This window comes from Rhinolophus sinicus, chromosome 14 (assembly GCF_057876585.1).
Source record: "Rhinolophus sinicus isolate RSI-liver-muscle chromosome 14, RSI-T2T, whole genome shotgun sequence".
NCBI lineage: Eukaryota > Metazoa > Chordata > Mammalia > Chiroptera > Rhinolophidae > Rhinolophus > Rhinolophus sinicus.
Window position 1 is genome coordinate 178,752,198 of NC_142514.1, and position 25,928 is coordinate 178,778,125.

At 38.3% G+C, this 25,928-nt stretch overlaps 1 protein-coding gene across 1 annotated transcript; it reads left to right on the top strand.

Annotated features, from left to right (window-relative positions):
• The first annotated feature begins 8,141 nt into the window (after positions 1–8,141).
• On the top strand, positions 8,142–18,111 carry MS4A3 (membrane spanning 4-domains A3). Its single transcript, XM_074337168.2, is given in 7 exon segments — positions 8,142–8,300; positions 10,067–10,162; positions 10,164–10,208; positions 12,810–12,871; positions 15,203–15,353; positions 16,655–16,721; positions 16,724–18,111. Coding segments are annotated over 7 exon segments (630 nt in total). The 3' UTR covers positions 16,774–18,111.
• The last annotated feature ends 7,817 nt before the right edge of the window (positions 18,112–25,928 follow it).

Here is a 25,928-nt window from a genome sequence, read left to right on the forward strand (position 1 = left end):
CACAAGAAGCATGTATTCAGAAAACACAAATCTCCAATTATGGTTTTAAATAAAAGTGCCTCTGTCTACTCTTTCCAGAGACCTGGGACCTAGCACTGTGGTAACATTTGAAGGCCAAATGCCAGATAAATTTATTAAGTAGAAGTTTTGGCCCTTGTTACTAGCCTGGCAATTCATGATTTCAGTTTCCACAAATGCTAACTAGTTACACTGATGATCCAGAGCCTGACTTATTGTTTCCGTAGTGGTCTCCATGGCAATCGTCTCTTTAGAGTCCCGTGGAGACTTTAGTATAAAGATCTCACATCTTGACTTGATCTGTCTCTTGTTTAGTTTCATTAAAACTCCTGTGTGTGATGGCATTGAAAGGTCTTTTTGTTTCATTAGGTTTTCTCCTATGGAGTGATTTTTTCCCCCCGCTCTCTACTATACCATAATGTACAAAGGGGTCACTGGAAAAATTCCTCTAATATGTATTGTTTCCAGGTGAGTGTAATGGACCAGCTAGTTCAGTTTACTTTCTAAGAACTACTTGTTGAAAGTAAAGTGTTTGGAAAGTGAAGCTCAGCTGGGTTTGAGACCTGGAATGACGCTGGTTTGCATAGTTCCTCTGTCCAATGAAATACTCATCCGTGTCATTTGGTCATTGCAGATGCTCTGCCCAGATCCCCTTGGGTTGCCCTCACCATTTCTGTGTGCCACTCACCTTGCTTGTGTAGTTTGACCTTTAGTGACCCTACCTGGACCTGGGAGTTTACAGAGTTCCCTCCACCGCCACGATTGTGTGGAGTATGAAAGCCTGGCTCTGTTGCCTGCTTCTAGGACAAACTTTGAGGCAGGATTTGACTTTGGAGCTCTCTTGCAGATTCTGCTGAGGCTAGGAGTTTGTCTGAAATAGCACACTTTTGTTACCATCATCTTCCTCTCCTGCTCCCCACGTTGCCTTACTGGGAGCACTTCTAGAGTAAATCACCTGTATCTTGTCAGATTTTGCTTTTGGGGAACCTAACTCACACAGTAAAATGGATTAATGGAGCTCAGAGGTTGAAATGCTCAATATTATGTAGTTAGGAGATAGCAAGTCAGGACCTAAACACGCCTTCCCATTTTGCTGCTGCTCTGAAGATCAGGAGATGCTTGGAGAAATAGGACTGGTAGCAAAAGCATTCAATATTCACTCTTTAAGGTCTAACACTTAAAAAAATTAATCCTGACCTACACTGTGTAATTCTTTATTCTATACAAGACCTAATGTTTTCTATTTTTGGTAATTTTCATAAATCCTGTACGCTTGAATGGGCATTATTGGATTGAAAAAAGTTGGTTTTTTAAAAAGAAATTAGGGTGCTTGTTTAATATATATACCATGACCGTATGGTTTTTGGGAAAACTTACTAAACTTTTTATCCCTTAAGGATCAATGAAACAACAAATTTAGTGTTCTAGTATGTATTTTATGAATGGAAAATTTAAAAGATCTAGGACTCCAGCTTTATGCTCGTGAGATTTGTCTTTGGGAACTTCTGCATGAGGCTATCAGAGCTAACATTCTCTGTGTTGGGGAATAGGTTCCCCAATGGGAGGGTGTTGGGTGGGGGTGGGGAGACTCTTAATGGTGTTATTCCTAAAAACATGTCAAGTAGGGGCAGGGTGGCGGTGGTGGTGGCTTTTCCTCCTACTACCATCAAAGTAGGGTGTACAGCGATCAGTCGAGCCCAAAGGAGACTTAATGGTTTATTTTAAAATGAAACCTGACACGCAGATTTTCTCTTGTTCAAAACTTTTAGCTCATCCTTTTTAGATACCATGCCACGTGCTGCCAACAGCTGTCTTACAAAGTCCAGAAATCAGCTGTTCTTTTGGCTGATAAAGAATAATTTTTTTATTCATTTTTCCATCAAATAGATTTTGGGCATCTCCTAAGTATGAAGCAATAGTCTAGCTGCTGGGGCATGCATAGTGGCAGATAAACCAGCAATGTTACCTCCCTTGTGGAGCTTCCTTTATAGTGTGGGATAAAAACAATAAGCGAAGAATTACACAAGCATGACATATAGTGAAAAGAGCCATTTGAAAAAAAATAGCTAACGGAACTGAAAATTGGTGAGGGGCTATTTTCAGAGAAGACTAGTCTAAGGTGGTGATACATAGAAATCTGAATAAAGAAAGCGAAGGAGTCATCAGAAAAATCAGGGAGAGATTGCCAAGGAGAGGGATTAAAAAGTACAAATATTGCAGGAGGGAAAGATGTGATAAGCAGAATTATAAGATTGACCCCTAATGGCCCACTCTGTTGTGTAGAGTTAGGATTATTAAGTTCTAATTAAACTGAGTTCCTCCTTAAGGAAAAATGGAAACTTGGAATTACTATCGAGAATTTTGTTGGAAAAATAATTTTTTTGTACCAAAAAATAATGGATATAGATCTTTTTTTAGGTATCTGATCCCTAAAAAACCCTAATTCAGTGAAGGTCCTGTTTCAGTGAAGATGTGTTTTTAGATATTATTCATTAGGGATATGGCTTATTAATTTAATGTTAACTGTTAGATGCTTTATATTACCCACTTAAATTTTATTTTCTGTCCTATATAATAAATTCAGCAGCAATATGTTCTCAATGACGTTAGTTTGATCTATTTGACGTGAACCTCCAAAATAAATATTTTTTAGTAAGAATTAAAAAAGAGAGGTATATAAATGTGCCAGAAACTAAAATTTGTGCAGAAATTAAAATTTGATATATTAACTCCCAGGAAAGACAAACTCCTTTATGTGAAGCACTCTAACTTGTGTGTGCTCTCCTAATTAAACAGTAAAGTTGGGTCCTAAAAATAACTTAATGTATATCATATTTGAATAATTGTTGCAGAAGAAATTAAATTTACATTCTAGAATTTAAGAACCACTCTCTTAACTGAAATTTGATGTCAGGCTTTCCTTTGTCCCTGATGTGATTCTTCTGTACTTGAAATAATTGACTAATGGGGGTCAAGCATAGCCTCATCCTGCCACTTACAAGTTATTCATTAGATGATCATTTTATCACCTACTTGTGCCACCTTCTTTTCACTCAAGAGGGAGTCTGTCCATGTAATACACCAGAAAATCACTTCTGGCTTGGAGGAGATTTCTTATATGTTATGATAATTAAATGATGGTATTAATTATTCAGTACATTTCGGATGAATGTACGTTTCGGATGCTACATGCCTCTGGAAATGGATTTTGCCAAGATATTTGTCATTACGTTTTTAAAAATGCTGTCTTATCATTTTCAATAAAATGCTGCTTATGGCTGTTTACTAGTCAAACAAAGAACTTAAACGTTGTCATAACGGGCATCTGCCTTTGCAGTTAATACACTAAGAGGTGACACTTCTGTATGGCTTAATGTGCGAGTATGTCAAGCAATACTACCAGCATGTTGTGACAACTTATTTAATCCTAATAACCCACAGAGTTATGTATTGCTATTTGTGTAAAGGTCTTAGTTGCTAAGACCATTACAGGCATTCTGTCATTTAATCTTTGCACTATTCTCGAAGGTGGGTACGATGAGTTTAAATTGACAAATGCGATAACTGAAGTCTTAGGGTTTAAGTTATTTCCTTGCAGAGCTCTTTCTGCAAGTCTAAATTAAAAACTAGTATGTTGAATGGATAGCTCTTATTTTTCACTTCCTCATATTTCTTCCCCTCTTTCTTTTAAGGTACTTTCTGTCCTTTTCTTCTTCAGTATTCCATTTGCAATGGCTCTGGCTAAAATGAGGCAAGAGAATCATCTCTTACCACATCCTCCAGCTATTTCTTCATGGCTTCTGTTTAGGTTTTTTCTGTCCTCGGCCCCTTCTTCAGAGACTCTGCTCCAGGCTCAGGTCCCAGCCCTGGCCGCAGAGAGCCAGTGCAGTGAGTTTTCCTGGCTGCTGGGCCCCTGCTCACTTTGTACTCAGTGCCCCAGAGTTCACAGTCTCCCCTCCCCAAGTTGTGCTTCGGTCATGGTATCTGGCCCTCTCTTTTCCTGTGGCCAAGTCCCCACGTATGCTCCAGTTTCCAAAACTGGGCCCTCACCCAGTGTGTTGTGAACATTTCTTCTTTCTCAGGCCCTGCCCCGTGCCCTTCTAAAGGACTGTCATTTGAATCTTCAGGTGTTCTATATTTCCTTACTCTCTCTGTCTCTCGGCTCTGATCTGCCCACCAACTATTTCAGGACACATATTTATTTAGAATGATTATATAATTTATCATCTAAACTGGTACACTTTTAAAAGTGAGAGGAGGCGTTATTAAAATCACACTGGGGCAGCAGGCACACCTCTGATTCACTCGACCCAGAACCTAAGTTTTGCACACAGCTTGCCCAGTCACTGTGTGATGTTGGGAAAGCTGGTTAAGATTTCAATGCCACAGTTTTTTCTTCTGTGGAATCAGGTTAATAGTTGTCCCTATGTCTTGGGTTATTGTGAGGATGAAATGAGTTAATACGTGGAAAGCATTTAAAATGGTGACTGGGACATAGTAAGCAGTCAATGAATTTAAGCTACTATTTGCATCATTTTCATATCTATGATATTGGCAGATTAATTAACCTCTCCACGCTGGTGAGAATTGAGTGTGATAACAGGTGACCTCCTCTGTCCTCCAGACATTATGCTTGCTATCTGACTTTGTCTTCTCTCTATGCCAATAACTGTTCTTCCTCCATTCCAGCGCCCTTTCCTACCCCGCTACCCATATTTTCTGCTTCTATTTCTTGTTCCAACAATATGCTAAGGCAATGTCTCAAAGCCAGAAGACAGTTTCTCCTGGCACCAGTTTTCTAATCAACACTGCACCTTCAGGAAAGCACAGTGAAAGCCGAGAAGCCTCAGACACACATGTAGTTAGCACACTCGTCAGTCCCCCCACAAAACATTTTCACTGACCCCTCTAAAGTGTTGCATAAGGCAATGATACGTTAAGCCTGAGTTAGAGGCTGCCCTTTTCTGGAAAAGACACTGTAGCAATCATTACCGTCTCCTGCTCACAACAAGAGGGCTTGAGAGGAAAGACGTCTGTCAAGTTCTGAAGCCCCCAAGGTAAACCCTACAGAGTCCCTCGCCCCTTTCTTTATTGTCTCTTAAAGGTGTCACCCAAGTGGGCAACTGAGGATGTCTGCAAAGTTTTCTGCTCGGTTGCTTGTAGGGATATGGAACATCGAGCTAGAAGGATAGTTTCCTTTAAAATTTGATTATTACTCTGGTGCCGTGGTAAAAAATGTTAGGTATAATTATGTAGTTATGCATTTGGAGAAATGTAGGTGTGGGCTCACATACACGCAGATGTATACCCCTTAGGTATATTAAATCCTGCACTCATATTAAATGGCGGCCAGCTCTGGTCATGAGGGATGGTCTGGACATTCCTGAGGTAGGGGATTTGGTGAGTGAGTTTCTGTATAAACTCAGGGGGACAGTATAGGGTAATGATACTCCAGAGGCAGCCAGTTTCTGATCCCTAGCTCCTCAAATTGCTGGCTACGTGGCCTTGGGCAAGTTCCTTAACTCCTCTGATGCTCAGCTTCCTCATCTGTAAAATGGAGATCATAGCAGTCTTACCTTTTCTTACGGGTGTGGTGAGAACTAGATTAGTTAACGTGAGTAAAACACTTAGAACAATGCCTGACATGCACTAAAAACTAGATAAGTGAACCTAACTGGTGGGTTCTTAGGAAATCTACATTTTATCCATTAAAAAAAAAGCTAAGCTATAGAACATCGTTTATTTTACCTGAAGGCTAACAATTCTCCCTGATATTTAGTTTTTTTTAAACTCAAGTTAAATAATGTGGTTAGAATAGATTTCCTCCGTCCGGGACTGCTCTGGAATTTTTCAGCGTGAGAGGTTCCAATCCTTGCCAATGTATTTTTCATTATCATCCATCTGGAAGTCACGGCGACATCAGGCCAGACCAAAAATTCACTGATACATTAAACGTGGTAGCCGAATGTCCACCATATGACAGATACCGAGCCAGGCACTGGAGTTCCTACGGTGACAAGACAGGGAGGTACAAATAAGTACCAGTCAATTGAGACTGGTAAGCAGAATGAGAAGGGAGGCAGAGGGGATTCTGAGAGTCACTGAACGGGGTGCGTGATCCATTAAAGTATCATGTGTGGCTGAGGGTCAGTCTGGAAAAAGAGCGGAAATAATCCAAGTGGAGTCTGAGAAGTATGTTTCAGGAGGAGGGGCGTAGCACTGAGAAAAGTTCAAGACGTTTGAGCTCTTGACACATGGGAAGTCTGAAAGAAATACAGAAGGCTGGACTGAGCTGTGAGATAGCGAGGGGTGAGGAAGGAAGCTGGAGAAGCAGTCAAGTAACCTCTGACTATGAAGGAGCCGTGCTCCCCACCTTACATACATTTTAGTGTATTTGATACTTCAGCTAAAATATATACATAGTTCCCAGCAGATATAGTTTAAGGCTGGGCTTTGCAAGATGATGTTTAACATAGATGGGCGAAGGATTTAAAGACGATTTTCTGCTGCTGGCCATTCTTATTATTATACATCTAATACAGAATACATCGGGCATTCAGTAAAATAGGGCTTGTTGTGAACTGTTTTGATCTTCCCTTATTCCTAGACTCTGTGCCCAGAATTGAGTATGGGAGGTACGAGCTCCTGTCGTTTTACATTCACCGGTGCTTAAACAGAGCCTTTACCTTAATGCTGGCATGAAAATCAGTATTGGCAGGAAACTTTTGGGAGGCGTAAAATAGCAATTACCAATATGATAAAGTTAGAATGGGTTCTGACCTTCACCTCTTTAGTGCCTCGATGATTGAATAAGCGTGACATATACCCCCTACAATAAAGAACCAGAAAGGTAAACATTTTCCTGAAAGGAAGTGACATGGGTTTATTTTGACAGAAATGAGTAACGCTATTAGGAAATTGGATCTGCCATGTAATTTCCAGAGAAAAGTGGAAATTAAGATACTATTCTAAACTCAAAGTCAATAGTTTTGACAGAATTCATCAGTGCTTCATGGGTTTGTGGTTAATCTCACAAAATCCACTTCATCAGTGGTAAAAGCATTTTGTAATTATTTTGTCTTGAAGGACACTGCATACCAGGAAGTTACATTGTTCAAGATTAAACATACTGTGTATATTTTAGGGATATGTATTTTTTTGCTATAATGAGTGAGTAGTTTGGTGGCTCTATATACAATACTTTAAGTCCTTTTTGACACAAGGCAGAGTATAAGTTAAAAGTCACAGTTACCAGCTCTTTACTAGATTAGGGACTTCATACATTACCAAAGTTTCCCCTTGCAGTGTTAATATGAAATTAAGAGTGTTTTCATTTTACAGATGTGAAAACTGCGGTTTCCACTACTAGATCATACGACTAATAAGTGGACATACTTGGGTTTGAACTTGGCTCTCTCATAGTGCTTAAACTCTTTCCACTGCTATACTGCTAAGCAGAAAGGTATCTTCCATATAGTACTCTATAGGATAATGATTTTTCAAAATGTCAAACCTTAAAGTAGAAGGTCTCTGTTAGAATATGAGCTGTGTAAATTTGGGTAAATTGGTCAACCTGTCTATGCCTCAATTTTCTCATTTTTAGAATGGGAATAATATTGCAACACAGAGTTGTTGGGAGGATTAACTATATTAACACATGCACAGCAATTAGACAGTGCCTGGCACATAGCAGTAAGTACTCAATAAATGATACCTATTACTGTTACTGGAATGTGACTAAAGCCATCTTTCTCACATAAGAGATCACTGCTCAATGAAACCATATGTCTGGTTGTCCAGGATTGATTTGAAGACAGGCAGGGACTATATAATATATAAGTGCATGTAAAAATGAGAAAGGAATTGCTCCTTACTGTTCCAAAGTGAAGTACCCATGTCTACTACAATGATTTAATGATGTCTACTGCTCCAAGACAAAATGGCACTAGACAATGTAAAAAACTCTGTTATTCTGCCCTCCTGCCCCATTCATGGAAATTCATTTTGATGTATGACCAGAATCGAACTTTTCTATTACACACAAAAATATTATTAGCTAGTGGTAAAAGGGAAAACATAAAGCTTTAGGGGCTCTTTCCTATTACAGCAATTACCAATCCTATATGGCTTCCCAAGAAGTAGTTAATACAGAGCTGGGCACAGCCTCAGCAGGTGGTACCCCAGGAAGCCGGGTGGAACCAGAGGTGGCGAATAATTCTGTTTACCAACTCACTGATAGATCACAAAATTACCAGAAAGAGGAACTACAAGCTCTTGGGTAAGTCAGCCTTATTTTAGAAATTGCCTTAAGATGAAAGAAAATATTAATAACTATCACATGGAAAACCTTATTCATGCTCATACGGAGGAATTTCTGAGTTATTCAACATGCCATCAATAGCATTGCTCCTTTAATAAAAGACTGCTGCATATTTTAGACCTGGGAATAGAATGGCAGAGGCAGGCCGGCCCGGTGGCTCAGGTGGTTGGAGCGCAGTGCTCCTAACACGGAGGTCATGGGTTCGATTCCCACCTAGTGAGCTGCACCCTCTCCAGCTAAGATTGTGGACAATGGGTCTCCCTGGAGCTATGCTGCCGTGAGCAGCGGGAGGTTAGTGTGAGCTGCCGGGGGCAGCAGCCACGGGCTCGCGAGAGCCGCCATGAGCTGCTGTGAGCCGCCAACCGACAATTGGAGACGAACTGCCTCAACCAGGGAAAAGAAAAAAAGAAATGTAGAGGCATAATCTCATGATAGAAACATCCTATCAACATTGAACAGTGGACTCCAGTCTGACCATCTATATCAAGAGGCTGAATTCTATGAACTCATGTTCTGTATTTTAAATTTAAAAATTGGATTGAGGGAAAGATTGAGTAAAATGTTGCTTAATGCCTATCTGCCCTCATCATATTATGACCCCAAAACATGCAGAGAAGATAGTTCGACTCAATTTATGTTATCAGTTATCTCTTTTACTCTTCTGCTACTTCCTTTGTTTTTTATTATACATATGTATGTCTTTTTTTGACCTTTTAAATATTTATTAAATCTATAGGGATGACATTGGTTAGTAAAATTATATAGGTTTCAAGTGTACATTTCTATAATACACCATTTACATATTGTATTGTGTGTTCACCACTCAGAGTCAGTTCTCCTTCCATCACCATAGATTTGACCAACTTTTCACTCTTCTATCACTCTCCCTCCCCCTTACCCTCTGGTAACCGCTAAACCGGTGTCTGTGTCTATGAGTTTTTGTTTCTTTGTTTGCTTGTCTTGTTTCTTTGTTGCTTTCAGTTTTATATCCCACATATGAGTGAAGTCTAAGATTTTTTAGGTCTGACTTATTTCACTTAGCATGATAATCTCAACATCCATCCACATTGTCGCAAATGGCAGTATTTCATCTTTCCTTATGGCCGAGTAATATTCCATTGTGTATATGTACCACATCTTCTTTATCCAATCTATTGAAGGACATTTCCATGTCTTTGCCACCGTGAATAATGCTGCGGTGAACACAGTGGTACACATATGTTTACAAGTAAATCTTTTCAGATTTTCTGGGTAGATACCCAGAAGAGGGATTGCTGGGTCATCTGGTAATCCTATCCTTAATTTTTTGAGGAATCGCAATACTGTTTTCTCTAGTGTCTGTACCAATTTATATTCCCACTAGCAGTGTATGAAGGCTCTTTTTCTCCACAACATCTCCAACATTTTTTATTACTTGTCTTGTTGATGATAGCCATTCTAACAGCTTATTGTGGTTTTGATTTGTATTCCCTAATAGCTAGTGAAGTTGAGCATTTTCCCGTATATCTGTTGTTCTGCCACTTTCAAAAAGTGTTTGCGAGATTGAACAGAAGTAGGGAAGAAGGTAAAGATGTAGGGTTGCCAATGGAAGTGGTGGGAGTCAGTTCTCCTTCCATCACCATATATTTGACCTCCTGATATCTCCTTTCTGAGGAAAATTTAAACGGTCTCTTCTCAGTATACACCAGTATATGACCATTCTGCTTTTTTTTCTTTTCCTTCTTACAGGCCATCCAGATCCTGAATGGAGCAATAATTCTGGCTCTGGGAGTTTTTCTGGGTTCCTTACAAACCTTATCCCATCTCTTCAGGCACTTCTTTTTTTCTTTTTACCTTCTACACAGGCTATCTGATATGGGGTGCTGTATTTGTGAGTATTCAAATACGCTGACCATAGATCATTTCTTAGATACCATGGCTAGCAATGTGTTTGATTATTGAAGTATTGTTCTTAGGTAATTTGAAGGTTACATGCTGTAGGTTTGATTTGTAATTCTTGACACAAACAAGTTTTAAAAACAAAAACATCTTTCTTTCTGATTAAAAGAAATTACATTTGCTGAGAACAATTTAAGTCCCAAACATTAGTTTACTACCCATGTATTCAATTTGTGGATACTAATAAAATTGAATGAAAAATGAGTATTGATGAATTGGCTTGTGTAGTACATCCAGAGAGTCCTGGTTTGGGAGATAAGAAATTTACCTGCTGATTACTGTCTGAAAATCAGAAGAGTGATATCCCCTGTTTGGGTCAAAATATAACCAGTGAAAATAAGCTAGGTGATTTTTTAAAATCTGGGTGATTTAAAAATTTATTTATTCAGCTTTGTCATTTGATTATCACTTACCAGATGGTTTTTTTGGTTTTGCTTGTTTGTTTTGCTTGTTTGTTCCGGTGCTAGAACCTTGAGAATTTATACATGTTCAGTCTTTGAGTAAACATGAAAACAAAAATGCTACCATAAAATCTAAGATGGGAAAGTTTAGTTGAAAATAGTGAATAGAACCTGTAATTGGCAAATGAAAAAGAAAGAAATGTATAACAAGTCTTGGGCTCTTAATTTATTCATGTTTTTATTTTTTGAAAATCACTGACCTTCTGATCTCCTTTAAAAAGAAATTGCTTATAATTTGGCTAAAATTTATTGGCCCAAATCGGATCTCATATTCTGACAAAAGATTATCTGCTATTTCTGGATACAGTTCAAAATGTGTAATTTGGATTTTATATTTCTGAAAATTTTAGATAGTTAATATCATTTTGATGGAATAGTTAGAATCTGAATTTTTCGAGAAAAGCCAGGGTACACATTTGTTTTGCATAATGAATTCTGGTTACCTGAATGGAAATTTTCCGTATTGTAGAAAAAAGAATAATAAAATGTTTAAATTACTCAACCAGAAAAGAATTTTCTTTTCCCAAAAAATGAGGTCAGTTTATCAAAAGAGAGAAGAAGAAGAAGAAGAAGAAGAAGAAGAAGAAGAAGAAGAAGAAGAAGAAGAAGAAGAAGAAGAAGAAGAAGAAAGAAGAAAGAAAGAGCCAGAGTTGCACTCTTTTAGCATCAACACTAAGATACAAATCTGACCATTGGATTCCCATTGCTAGAAGCTTCTTTCTGGCGCTGTCTCACCTACAGAGCAGAGTCTAAGGTCCACAACATGGCACAAAACCCTTCAGATCTGGCCTTACCTTCAACTAAGCCCTCGTCTCGCTCCCCTTCCCTCTGTATACATGCCCTGCTGTATATATCGACTGTGTGATTCCTTCCCTTCTCCAGTCTTTTTCTTGTTCATCCTTATCAACTATGTGACTTTGGAAACTCTCACCCTTCAGTTTCTTCACTAGGAAGGTAGAAATAATATGAGGACCTTCTCTTTGGGTCACTGTGAAATTAAATGGAAAAATGTGTATAAAAACCTTAGCGATTGTTAATAATTTGAGTGCTTTCTGCGTGCTTGGCACATATATAACCCTGACTATGTGTTGTTATATTTCATTTTATCCCCACGTAGCTATAAGGTAAGTAATATTAACATGGGGACATGCACCTCTCTATTTTACAGAAAAATAAACTGAATCAAAGAAGGGTTTGATAATTATTCTAAGGTTACAGAATGAACATGAGCTGAAGATGGGATCAGAACACTGAGCATACGCTCTTAAGCACAAAGCTGCAGTGACTCAGGAGGTTCCTGTGATAACCGCTGCGTTATTTGAAATAGAATTCAAAGCCTGTTCCTTCATGTTTGGCCAGAATTCAATAATTGAACTGTAGGTAGCAAGCCTTTGCTCTGCATGATTTTGGCAACTTTCCCCTCAGACCATAGGAGTGGTAAACCATTGGTAAATGGTTGTGAGATTTGAGGTAAAAAATACAATGAGGTTTTGAGAAAACCATGAACATGTGGAGAATTCAATTTATCAAAAGTAGAGTCATGGAAACAATAGCATAGCAAAATAATAATTTAAAAAGTAGTGGATACATCAATATAGACACTCAAATATTTGTAAAAGATTTTTTAGAACATCTAGTCCAATAAATCAAACCCTTATCTGAAGCTTGGGTAAGAATGTGAGAATGATATTACATATATATACACATGTATATGTAAATAAATATTATTTACATTTAAAATAAATATAAGCATAAAGGTAAATACATTGCAGTAAATATCTATATCTATATATTTATTTTATGTTTTTAAAGTATGCACACCCACATAAACCTGTAAAAAGCCAGACTTAAAACAAAATGAAAATATTATAAATTTACTCAAAATTTAAACTAATTTAAAATTTTATTCATATAACATGATGAGCAACATCAAGTATAATTTTGTGTTCTGGACGTGAATTTTAAAAAGTTTTTTTGTCACTTGCTAGATATTTGCTAATCATGGGAGGAACTAGAAAAACTAGTTGAGGCTTAATATTTTTTTATCTGATTCATTTCCTCTTTTCAAACAGTTTATTAGTTCAGGATCCATATCTGTTGCAGCTGGGAGAAAAACCCACAAGAACATCGGTAAGTAGCAGTTCTTCTTCCTCTTTCCCTATGGCCACAGGAGTAGAAATGTTCTCCATTAATAGTAGGAGAGTAGAGGTTGGTAAATCCAGCAGAGACACTGGGTCTCTTTAATGCACAAGAAAATTAATTTTCTTAAGGCATTCACATAGTAGATCATCAGAAAATCATACAGATTGTGAATATGATTAGTGGGATGGTTAATGAGTATTTGATGAATCTGAAGCTTAGAAAAACCTTCTTGATTTTTGTGTATTGTTAAATTTGAGCAATTCTAATTATTTTGAGTATAAACTCTCCCACCACAACTGAAAGCCAAAAATTTTATTCCTTTGATGAGCTATTAAACAATTACTAGGTCTTTATTATATGTTCTAACTAAATCATCTACCTATTTATATTACTTTCTTAGTCCATTCACTCTCCCTCCTTCCTAGATGGCTATTTGTCCTTTATATTTTCTCCTCAAACACCAACCCTTTTTCTCTCATCTTTACTTTCTGGTGATGACCTTGCTTCCTATATTCTGAGAAACTAAAGCCATCAGCATTTCCAGACCCACACTATAATATCTACCTCATTGACCAGATCCATACCAGTATATTTTTTTCATTCTTTCCTCTTACCATCAGTGACCTCTGTGATTTTCTTCAAAGCCAGTACCCCTACTTGAATCCTTGATTTTGTTCCTTTTTTCCCCACACTCCAATTCTCTTTCTACTAGATCTTTTTAATTGGCCTATAAGCATCCACTTACCGCTCTTGAAAGAAAAATATCTCAACCTTGTTTTCTCCTGCTAGCCACAAGCACAATTTGTCCCTTTCTAGCTAAACTCCTTAAAGGAATTCTCTGTACTTTGGCTCCAATTCCTATCTAACCCGTTTAAATTAAACCCACTCCAATAAGGCTTTATTTTCTTTCCCGTCACACCTCTGTAACTGCTCTCCATAAGCTCACTGGAGACTTCTACAACGGTAGGACAAAGGTCAATTCTCAATCGCCATTGAACTCGACCCATGAGCAACATTTAGCACACAGTTCATCACTCACTCCTTCCAATGATTTCTTCACTTGCTTCCAAGGGCACCTTGATTGATTGGCTGGTTTTCCTCCTATGTTTTTAGTTTCTCCTTTTCAATCTCCTTTCCTAGTTCCTTTTCTTCTCTTCTACCTTTTAATGTTGGGGTATCCCGAAGCTGAATTCTTTGTCACCTGCTCTACTCACTCCTTTGGCAATCTCATTCATCCTCATGGCTTTGAATGACATCTGTATGCCCACAACTCTGAAATTAATACTTCTAGCCTAGATCTCTCTTCTGAGCACAAGACTGCTCCATATCTGATCGCATCTACTTAGAGTTCCAAAGGTCCAAAACTCAACTCCTAATCTTCCTCCAAAAACCTTCTCCATCCACTGTCCCCCTCATGTCAGTGGATGGGAACTGGATCCGTCCTTCCCGATTTCCAGGTCCCAATCCTTAGAATTATCCCTTATTCTTCTTTCTTGAACAATCTTGAATCTAATTTGTCAGCAAATCCTGTTGACCCTACGTTCAAGCTATATCTAATTTTGACCATTTCTCATCTTTCTACTGATAACACCTCATCTAATCTACCATCGCTCTCTTAATCAGCTCCTTCCTTCCAAACTTGGCCCTATCTAAACTAGTCTCACTTGAGTGTTCCCTTAAAAAAAAAAAAAAAAAAAAGAAATCTAATTGTCTTTCCCCTTTGCACATAGTGTTCTAAAGTACCTGTTTTTCTCAGAGTAAGAACCAAAACCTTTTCCATGACCTGAAGGTCCCTCCCTACCTGATCTGCTATCTGGTCACTCCCTTTCTTCTTTTCCAGACATTGTTTACATTTGGTCACTCCCCCTCCAACCACCTTGCCAGCCTTGCTTCCCTAGAATGTACCTGGGACACTCTAGCCTCAGGGCTTAGAACTGAGTATTTCCTTGACTAGAGGACATCCCTTCAGATATCCTCAAAGCTACCTCCCTCAGCTCTTCAATGCCTCTCCCTATTTAATATCATAAACCTCCACTCCTCTCTCTGGATTTCCACATCTTCTTTACTCCACTCTGTTATCCCATAGCACTTAATTTCTTTTAAAAATACTATATAATTTACCTATTAGTATACTTGGTTGTTTTCTTTATCATTGCTTGTAGAATGTAAGCTCCACAAGGGTGGGGACCTTTGTATCTTTGTTCATTTAGTTTACCCAGCATCTAGGATATTGCTGGTTGTGTAAACAACATTCAATTGATGTTTATTTAAATGAATTGTGCTGCCTATATTAATTGAAAATCATTGCTTTTTAGATGCAAAGCAGCTTCGGGATGAACATTGCCAGTGCTACAATTGCACTAGTGGGGTTTATTTTTCTATCAATAAATTTAGCAGTTAACAGCCTGTCATTCAAGAGCTGTCAGTCTTCATCGTTACCGGACTTATGCATTTACACGGGTGCCGCATCAAACGTATGTTTTAAAACATTATGATTCATTATAAAATATTTCAAACAACCTAAAGTATACAGAAAAATAATATACCAGTTACCATTCTGCCTTGATTTGAATCTCAGCTCAGCCATTTATTGGCACTGCAATGAAGGGCAAATTAGGTAACCTCTGCATTTCAATTTTCTCATCTTTAAAGTGAGAATAGTAACAGTATCAATCTCACATGGTTGGTACAAGGACTAAATAAGTTAATATTTGATAAGCCATTAAAACAGTGTATAGAACACTGTTGCATTATTATCCATATTACTACCACCACTGTTATTAAAATCCTCAGAGAGATTAAATTAAGAACTTTTTTTTCATTCCCCATCTTGCTTCCTAAAACTTAATTGGGAGCCTAATAATTTTCTTTGTGGTCTGGGATTTTCAAATAATGACTTATTGAAAATTTGGATGATTTCAATTTTGAATTTATTTGAGTATGATATTTTCAAAGGAAAAGATCTTTAATAACCTTTCCAAATAAGTATTTTTTCGTTTGTGTTTAGGCATTCTCCCTTTTCTGAGGTCAACTTAGAAATTAATATTTTCCTTCAAATCCATCCATTTCCCCTTGATGATATGAACTATTATTTCCTAACTTACTCCTAATTCTCCTCTTTACTGATGCTACTCATGGACGTTAGAGACCTCGTTTTTCTTCATTATATTTCTTCATTATATTTTATTGATCTCAGTTTATATGTATATATTATATTTTTCTGTGGATTTTGTGTTATTTTCCCTCCAGAGCAATTTTGTATTTGCTTCTTCTAGGTGCCTCAGTAATAAAAGAAGTAATTTTTTATTTAATATTTTAGCTCAGTGTTTTAGTTTTTAGAAATAGTGTAAAATGCCTGAACCTATAGGAAGTACAACTAATGAAATGGTTGAGGGGTCATTTTTGGTGCATTTTTAAAAAACTGCCTACTCACCTTCTTAGTTTGCTCCTCTTCCAGCTGGTAGATGGTAGTGATGGTGTCAGAATTTTGCCTCTGCAACTTCTTTCCCCCATGACTACTTCCCATCCCTTGATACAGAAATACACTGTATCTCTCTTTCCAGGAAAAATATTTCCATGCTTTTAGATTGATATTGGGTCTCTTAGAGAGTGTTGGTGTGTGACTGTGTATTAAACCTAATTTATGGTTTACGCATTTCCATTTTATGGGAGGGAAATGTTGTAGTTTGGTTTCCTGCTAACATTTTTTTTCCTCTGAATGTTTCTACTGAGTTTGATGTGAGCTATCAAACTCAGTAGGTATCATATCCCCTAGGACCTTGTGTCTCTAATGCTAATCCTTACCTTGCTGGAATTGTGCCTAACCATCTCCATCTCAGCCGTGGGTGCAAAGCAAACTGCTGTCATTCAGGAGAGGTAGGTTTGTTTCCATGACTACTGATTCACATGGTTTGCAACCTCCCTCTAGGGTTTGAGGTTGTCTCTGACTCTTGAAATTGGAAAGAGACTTCTGTGTGATAATAATCTGTGGGGTTCTTGGAGTTACAGATGGTTGAATGTTAGAGATGGAATAAAGCCTGGAAAAGAATTCTGGTGTAAATGCAAGAGGAAACAGTGTTATTTCATACCTAAGAGCACACATTTTTTATACAGATAGAATTAAGGTATTATTTTCTTGTAACTTGTCCCTTTTTAGTTGTATACGCAGGGGGAAAAAATCACAAATTGCTTCTAGATTTTTGGTATCTTAACTGTGATATGAAAACGTTTTTGTTTATTTCTGATGTTTGTTGTAAGGACTATGTACATAACACCTTAGCACAGCGATAATCAGTGAGGGACTATTATTGGTGACGATCATGATGAGAACAGGAAGGGATAGGAGAGGGAAGGGATGAGGCTATTCTTGGAGATTGATGTTTTATTTTGCAAGTAATTTCCTCACCTCCCTATTCTGTGGAGTCAGGAGCACATCCTCATTAAAGTAGGTCTGAGAGCAAAGAAATTCAACCCCAAATCTCCATGAGTTAGAGCTCCATTCCAGAACTCAAGAGAACACGAGGCTGTGAAACATATTCCTGCTATCATGGCACCAGTCATGAGAAGCTTGGACATTCGCTCAATCCTTGCTGTGCTAACTATAAATCCCATTTGTGTGTCCTGGTACTGAAGGACAAACATCCTTCTTGAGGTGTTCTTGGCCTCGTACCTTCTATGACCACCACGCCAAAGTTGTTCCCAGAAATCGGTTCTTTTTCTTCTTACCCATCTACTCCATTGCTTTACAAGGTAGTATAAAGGAGGCAGGGAGAATAATCTTTACCTCATGCATTCTCTCTAAAATCCAACAGTCATCCAGCCAATGAGAAGAAAAATGAGTCAGATTTTTGTTCTTTGCAGAAAAACGTTTCTTGATTTTAGCTGACATCAGCATTGCAAAAACTGTCAAATAAAAAAAAAGATCATTATCGTTATCATTAAGACAAATTTTAACTATATTTGAGGTGGGAGGGTCAAGCCTCAAGATTTTATTTCAATCAGCTGCTGAGGTTCATTTACACCCTGGTACAGAAATAATGGTTTAGGTCAGGGACATTGAGAGCAAGATCAACACTTATTCTTCAAGCAAGGTGATGAAGTGTAAAACAAACAAAACAAAGAATAGGGCTTTAAAATCCCACAGATATGGGGGCAGACAATTAGCTCAGTTGGTTAGAGCGCGGAACTCTTAACAACAAGGTTGCCGGTTCAGTCCCCACATGGACCACTGTGAGCTGCACCCTCCACAACTAGATTGAAACAGCTATGTGACTTGGAGCTGATGGGTCCTGGAAAAAACATGCTTAAAATAAATAAAAGTTTAAAATCCCACAGATATGGGTTCAAATTCTGATACTGTCACTGATTGCCTGTGTGAATTTGAGCAAGTTACTTAACCTCCCTGACCTATTTTTCCTTATTGGTAGTATCAATTATCTCATCAGTTGTTATGAGGGTTAAACAAAAGTAAAGCAAACTTGGAACAGCATCACAACTACTTGACAACGAACTTGCTGTCATTGTTGGTTTGTTGGGATTGTTGAGGCTGAGGTTGGATTGTGGTCAGATGTGCACAAACCCTCACACTTCCACTCTGGCTCCTCCTATACCCTCCAACGACTTCAGTGGCTCCCTTTTAAGGTGGCAGTTGGACGCTGGAGCTGTGCCTGGTTCCTGATTTATAAATCTACTGCTGAAGTACTTGTATATCTGATTTATAAACTAATTTTCCTCTCTTGATACTGAACTGAGTCGTCTACACTGTCTTTAGTTTACACACACACACACACACACACACACACACACACGTTACTCTTAGCTCCTTGTTTACCATATTTGCAAAGATTCTCCCACACTTTTTACTAATTCTTGCCTCTCTTCTTCAGAATACGTATATGTATATACAAATTATTTCTGTTTTAATACATTCAATGGTCATTTAGGGAGTACCTACTATGTGCCACGTGCTTTGTTAGGAGTTTGGCCTACAGTAGAGACTGACCCACAGTCCCTGCTCTGCAGTTGCTCATAGTGGAACATACTGAGCCACAGAAACATATAACTACAACCTGGAGCAACAAGGGCCATAATAGGGAGAGATTACGAATCTTGGGAAGCACGTAGGAAGAATTTCTAACCCAGGTTAGGGGCCACGTCAGTGGCAATCTTTCAGAAGATTTTTCTTCTAGACTGAAGTCTTAAAGAAGACAGGGAGTTAGCATGATGAAGGGGAAGAGACAGAAGGAGATCCATGCAAAAGACTCTAACGAGGGAGAACTTAGGGTATTCAGGGGACAGACAAGAGAGTCTAGTGTATCTAACTTTGATGTGTGAGGGGCAGATGGCGAGGTATAATTTGGAGAGAGAACTGTAGACATTAGAGGAGATGGTAAGAGAAGCAACTCTGAGTCTTAAGAGGCAATTGAAAATTTATGCAGTGGTGTTGAATGGGCTTTTATTGGCTTGTGAGAGTTGATTTTAAATTTTCAGGGAGCACAAGTCAATTTTGGGAATTTGAAATTGGCTGTAGTGGGAGGGTTTATACCACAGAGATTGGCAAAAGCCAAAGTTCACATTCCCACCCCACCCCCAACCCACCTACTCCACCCCATTCCACCCCACCCCCACCCTCCAACCTAGGAACGTGCTGGTAAGTACTAAACTGACTTTCCAACATGTTTTGTAACATTTTCAGATTTACAGGAGAGTTGTAAAGATAGTATAGTGTTCCCATATAGACTATTCATCTTCCCCTAATACTAACGTCTTACAAACATAGTCCATTTATCAAAACTGTGGAATTATCATTCGTGCAACATTAACTAAACCACAGATTTTATTAGAGTCTCACTAGTTTTTCCATTAATGCCCAGTTTTGTTCCAGGATTCAATCCAGGATACCACGTTGTACTTAGTTGTCATGTTTCCTTAGTCTCTTATCACTTACGATGGTTTCTTAGACTACCCTTATTTTTCATGACTTTGACATTTTTGAAAAGCATTGTTTGGTTCTTTGGTAGATTGTCCCCTTAGTTTGGGTTTGTTTGATATTATCCCATGATTAGACCAGCTTTGTGGGTTTTCAGGAAGAATTCCATACAGATAAAGCGATCTTATCACATCCTATCAGGACACCTGGTGCACTCATGATATCAGCATGACATCATTGGTGAGATTAACCATGATTTCTTGATTAAGGGTGTGTCTGCCAGGGGTGTCCTCTGTAAAGTTACTATTTTCTCTTTTCAATTCTCTATTCATTAGAAGTGAGTTCATAACTTCAGTCCGCATTCAAGGGGAGGAGATACGAGCTCCACTTCCTGGAGAAAAGAAGATAAAAACAAATGTGGACCTGTGTTAAAGCCACCACAGTAATAAATATTTTGAGGCTAAGCAAGTACCCTATTTCTCCTTAAAGTTTCACCCCTTAATTTTAACATTCATGTGTAGAATTGGCCTGCAGTAATTACTACTGTGATGTTCAAAAGATGATTTTCCATTTTCCTCATTTCTTCTTCATTGAGTTTTTGAAGTCTTCTTTTAAAAAAGATTTGTCCCTTCTCTCTCATTATTTAGTTACTAAATCATCCATTCATATCAGTATGGACTCATAAACATTTACATTACTCTTGGGATATGACAAATATTTATTTTGTTGCTCAAATTTTTTCCATCTTTGGCCATTGAGAGCTGAGTTGGCTCCTCTGTAGTTTTCACATGCCCTAACCCTCCCTTGCCGTTTTTAGCACTTTCTTATTTCCCAGAACGGTAAGGTACTCCAGGCTCATTCACTGTTGCAGACCTAGAATTTTAATTTCTACAGAGAGCCCTGATTTCTTCTTTTTCTTTCTTTCTTTTGAACTATATTTAGAAAGCCCCACAGGATTCATTCTACCACTCACCTCTCCCATCATGCTTATTTATAACCCATTTCCTGAATGTAAGAAACCTGGTAACAATTGTCCAAATTTTATTTACTTGTCTGTTTAATTTTAGTGTACATGAAAGTTGTTCCAGAATTGCTAACCAGTATTCTTGTAAGAAATAAATTTACCTACTAGTGTGTGGCATTTATTATACGTACAGTTCTTTTTTATCTTTAGCCTTAAGGCACACTGTCAAAGGGTGGCTTTTCAGTTACTTAGGTCAGCTGCTTTTAACCCCTGCCTCTTTCAGGAACATTTCCACGCATTTTGTAATATGGTTTAATTCACTTTTCACAGTTCATATTTCATCCTGGTTGATTTTTTTCTTCTTTCTTTCTTCTCCTCTTCTTCCTCCTCCTCCTCCTCCTTCTTCAGGAAAAAAAGGATACAGGGGAATTGTTTTCTTACAGGGAGCCACATTCTGCCCTTCACTATTTTTTGTGATATAAAGTACATGATCCTTAGTTTAGAATCCCTCTGACAAAGCATTCCCTTCTGTCACTCTTTATAGAAACAGTGTGGCACAGTGAGAGTCACACAGCTTTACAGTAATAAAACCTAAGCTCACAAAGGAAGGAGATTAACATTTATTGAATATGTACTATGCCTCAGGCTCTTTGTTAGGTGTGTTGCATTTAATATCCAGTTTAATTTGACCCTCAGAATACCATTAAGATTTGATAAAAAGTCAGGAGAGGTTGGAGGAAGGAGTTAAGATTGACTTTGAAGCCATGAGTTTTCACTCTGTGCTAGTTACATGTTTATCTTATTTAATCATAACAACCCTTACAAGTAGGCATTATGACTCCCATTTTAAAGGGAAGATCAGAGACAGAGAAAGAAAGAAATTTACTCATAATCATATAATCATACAGTTAATAATGTATAGGTTCATATTCAATTTGGATCTGAATACAATAAAACTCAAAATTTTTAAATGATTATTTTATAGGTTGCAAAGTGATTCTACTTATCTTTTCTCCACTGAGGTTTGCAAAAATCCTTCAGTCAAGCCCAGGTTTTATTTGAGGTAGGCTGGGGCCAGGGCAGTAGTGCACAGTGTGTCTCAGAGTGGTTGGAGAAAAAACTGATGGTTAGGGCCGGCCCGGTGGCTCAGGCGGTTAGAGCTCCGTGCTCCTAACTCCGAAGGCTGTCGGTTGGATTCCCACATGGGCCAGTGGGCTCTCAACCACAAGGTTGCCGGTTCAACAACTCGAGTCACGCAAGGGATGGTGGGCTCCGTCCCCTGCAACTAACAACAGCAACTGGACCTGGAGCTGAGCTGCGCCCTCCACAACTAAGATTAAAAGGACAACTTGACTTGGAGAAAAGTTCTGGAAGTACACACTGTTCCCCAGTAAAATCCTGTTCCCCTTCCCCAATAAAAAATAAATAAATAAATAAAATAAACTGTTAAAGCTTAAAAAAAACCCAACCAAAACCATTGTATAAAAAAACAACACTGATGGTTGCTAGATGGGAGGGGGTTGGGGGATCGGGGAGAAGGTGAAGGGATTAGAAAGTACAAATTGGTAGTCACAAAATAGTCATGAGAATGTGAAATACAGTATGGGGAATATAATCAATAATGTTGTAAAGACTATGGGTATATAGGGTATCAGGTAGGTACTGGACTTACGGGGCGGGGGTCACTTCATAAATTGTATAGATGCCTGACCACTGTGCTGTACTCCTGAAGCTGATGTAGAGTAATATTGAATGTCAACAATAATTATATATCTATAGATCTATATAGATTATATATAATATATAGATAGATAGGTAGATAGAGATAAGATATAGATATATTCACAGGATGTAAAGTACAACATAGGGAATATAGTCAATGGTATTGTAATAGCTATATATGATGTCAGAGGGGTAGTAGACTTGGGGGGTGTTATCACTTTGTGAGGGGTTAAATGTTTTGTGCACTTGAAACTAATATAAAAAATTAAATTAAAAAAATACATGGAAAAAATTTTAGAACAAAGTACACAGGACTGTTCTAGTTTGAATATGGCTACTGACAGTCCAGTAAAATGAATGTATGGGATTTACATTAAATCTTAGCGTCATGTATTTCTTACCTCTAGGGATTAAAATAAATTATAAAAGTTTCCAGAGATAAAAATACATGACACATACAAATATTTGGAATTAAAAGTTACATTGGATTCTGAAAACAAACTCTAGATGCTAGAAGAAAATAGACTGAATGAGTATTTTCCAGTTCAAACTCCACACCCCTCTAGAATTCAATTAATACAACGATATAAAAAAGTAGATGTTCAGAAGAGAAAAGTCTCAAAAACTAGAATCTCCCAGATACCCTTTTTCAGCACGTTTTTGGAGAATTTGTTCTACCAACATGTAGTAATACACTAAGAAAGAGAAAAATGGGGGATCAAGGATATAGGGAATTCAACATAAAACAGGGCAATGGGAAGTCCCAGGGTGATAGCTGTGTGGCATGCTCAGAAGCAACTGGTTTAGACTGAAACATGAGGTGACACAGGTGACTCCAGAAAAACTATGTGATGCATCATTCTTTGCAATGTGAGGAAAGATTGACAGGCAATTTATACAACGCTTGTAAGGTATTGGAGGAAAAAATTATGTTTTCAAAAATAAGCCAGTAAAGAATAGGAAATTATTAAAAGTTTGATATAATGCTGAAAATAGTAAAAACGGATTTAAGCAAACATTCAAATGTAGTTGTATTAGGAGGATGGTTGAAAGGAAGATTGGGTTAAAGAAAATTAACATGCTCATCATCCATAATAGGGACAGAACAGCTGATGTCTGCACCTTGTGTACGATTCTGAGTGTCTCAGAATTCTCCACATTAAGCACATGTTCTTGGTTGCAAGAGAACAAATATATTCCACACTTCTAATTTGCCCTGGGAACAGTGTCATTTTGGGCGACAGAAGGGGTGTAAGCAGATAAAGAATTAACACATACAGGACCTCAGTGCTTGGTGGTTAAGTGGCCCAGAGGATGCAACCGATAAACTCCAATTTCAGAAAGGGTTCAAAGAAATGTTAAGTACCTGGGTATTCTATGTAAATTTTTCTCTTTGCATTTCTGAAGTCATGCAAATGAAGAGACAAAAGTTTCCAAGTTTGAACTCAGTGCTAGGCATTTTACAACCAGCCATCTTGTTCTGTGAACGCTATTTTTTCATTTCCTTCATTTTTATAGCTAAATTTCTCGTGGAACATTGAGAGCTTGGTATCAGTCTGAGTCTCCCTTGGTCTTGGGCTCTTAATCATATTTATGTAACCCATACTTGACTCTGGGCTGACAGAAAGTTAGAGCGAGAATTTCCTTTGGGAGTATCAGAAAATACCCCTTAATAGATAGCACACTTCCAATGTGTAACATGCAAATTCATGCATACTTATTTAAGGAATTTGAGCATTCAGTTTGAGAAAACAATTGTTCAGGTGAGATCTGAAAGCAAATTTCTTTTGAGTTTGGGAAAATAAATGTAACAGAGAAGAACCTTTGCTTGTCAAAGAGGAAGCCAGGTTGCGCGAGGGCTGGTGGTGGTTGATGAAAACTTGTGCGTGTTGCCAGAAGGCGGAAATATAAGTGGTAGGGGAGAAATGTTAGCTCAATTATCTCTTACTTCCAGGCAGACACATGATTAAAACTCATCTTGATAATTTTGCCCCCACCAAAAAAAAATTAATAATAATTTTGTCATATGTTTCAACTATTGTGAAAGATGAAAGAGCATGGCTGTAAGCACCCACATCGTGGACACGGAAGATGATACATATCTCAGAAGGGAGTAGGAAGAAGATGCTGGTGAAAATTGAGATCTGAAACAATTTGGAGGCTTATGGTTTGCATTTTTCAAGATGCTGTTGAAAATTCTCACAAAAGAGCTATATGTCCAAACACCGAAAACCATCCTCCATTTGTTTCCTGTCTAAATCTCAAGATTAATTTCTAATCATTTGCTGCACATGTAATGAACTATATTATATACTCCCAGTTAACAGGGTAAACAGGCATTTCTTCAACTCTTTCCCCAGCAGAGGTTGCTGTAATTTCACTGAAGGAGAGCAAGGAATGAAATCACCTGAGGCTATGATTTTAAGTCCTGGCTCAAACATTCTTTTTCCTGGGAATCTCTTCCTTGAATTCTACATACCCCTTATCAGGTAGAATCGATAGGTCCTCTGGTATGTTCCAGCAGCCTCTGACATCTTGGTATTTTTATATCATTTATCTTTGGTCTACACTGCTGGATTTTGAGTTGGACAAGGGCTGGGATCACGGTTGAGGGAACAGAGTCCCAGAGAACAGTTTCCAGGCTCTCGGCCTCAAATGGAAAGGTGTTGGCTCGGGTGGTGGATGAACATCAGCTGTAGCCAGTTAGCCAATTAGCCACTAGTATAGCTGTTGTGGCTATGTTGGTTGGTTGGTTGGGTGGTAGGCAGAAAAACGGATGGCAGATTGCAGATCGTGTATGTATCCTACTTCCCGTGTTTGTCTCGCCCAGCCGCTAGCGAGACTGGGGTATAGGAAGACCCCTTGTTGGGGTACTGACAGATATTTGCTCCCTGTGTCTCCAACCCAGCCGCCAGCGAGAATATAGTAATATGACTCCCCTATCTAAGGCTCCGTGGGTGTTCCTTTTTGGCCTCACCATGTCCTGCGTTCTTGTGTGGGGAGCGGGAGCTGAGACCACCCCCATGCCACCCTGCATGACAATGGCACGTGGGTTAATAAATTTTGTTATGAAAGGGATGTTAATGCATCTTTTAGTGTCTGTTCATACAATTATCTTTGTTTCCTGGAGAACAAGGAGAGACTTTATCACGTCCCAGAGAGACAGTCCAGAGGATTAAAGGTATAATTTGTCATATCTTCCAGTTTAATGAAGAGCCATTCAAGGTCATTATATAATTAAGTTGAAATAAAAGTGTCCCAAATCTGTGAATCTCACCTGTATATTCCCTTGCTATGGTCCAGCTAGTTGTGCATTTAGAATGAACACATTAGGTTAGCTCTAACCCTAATTGAAGCTTACTGCTCGGCCCAATACTTCTGAGAGCTACTCACAGGAATTGCCATCAAGTTCATGTCCCTCACTGTTTCCACTGT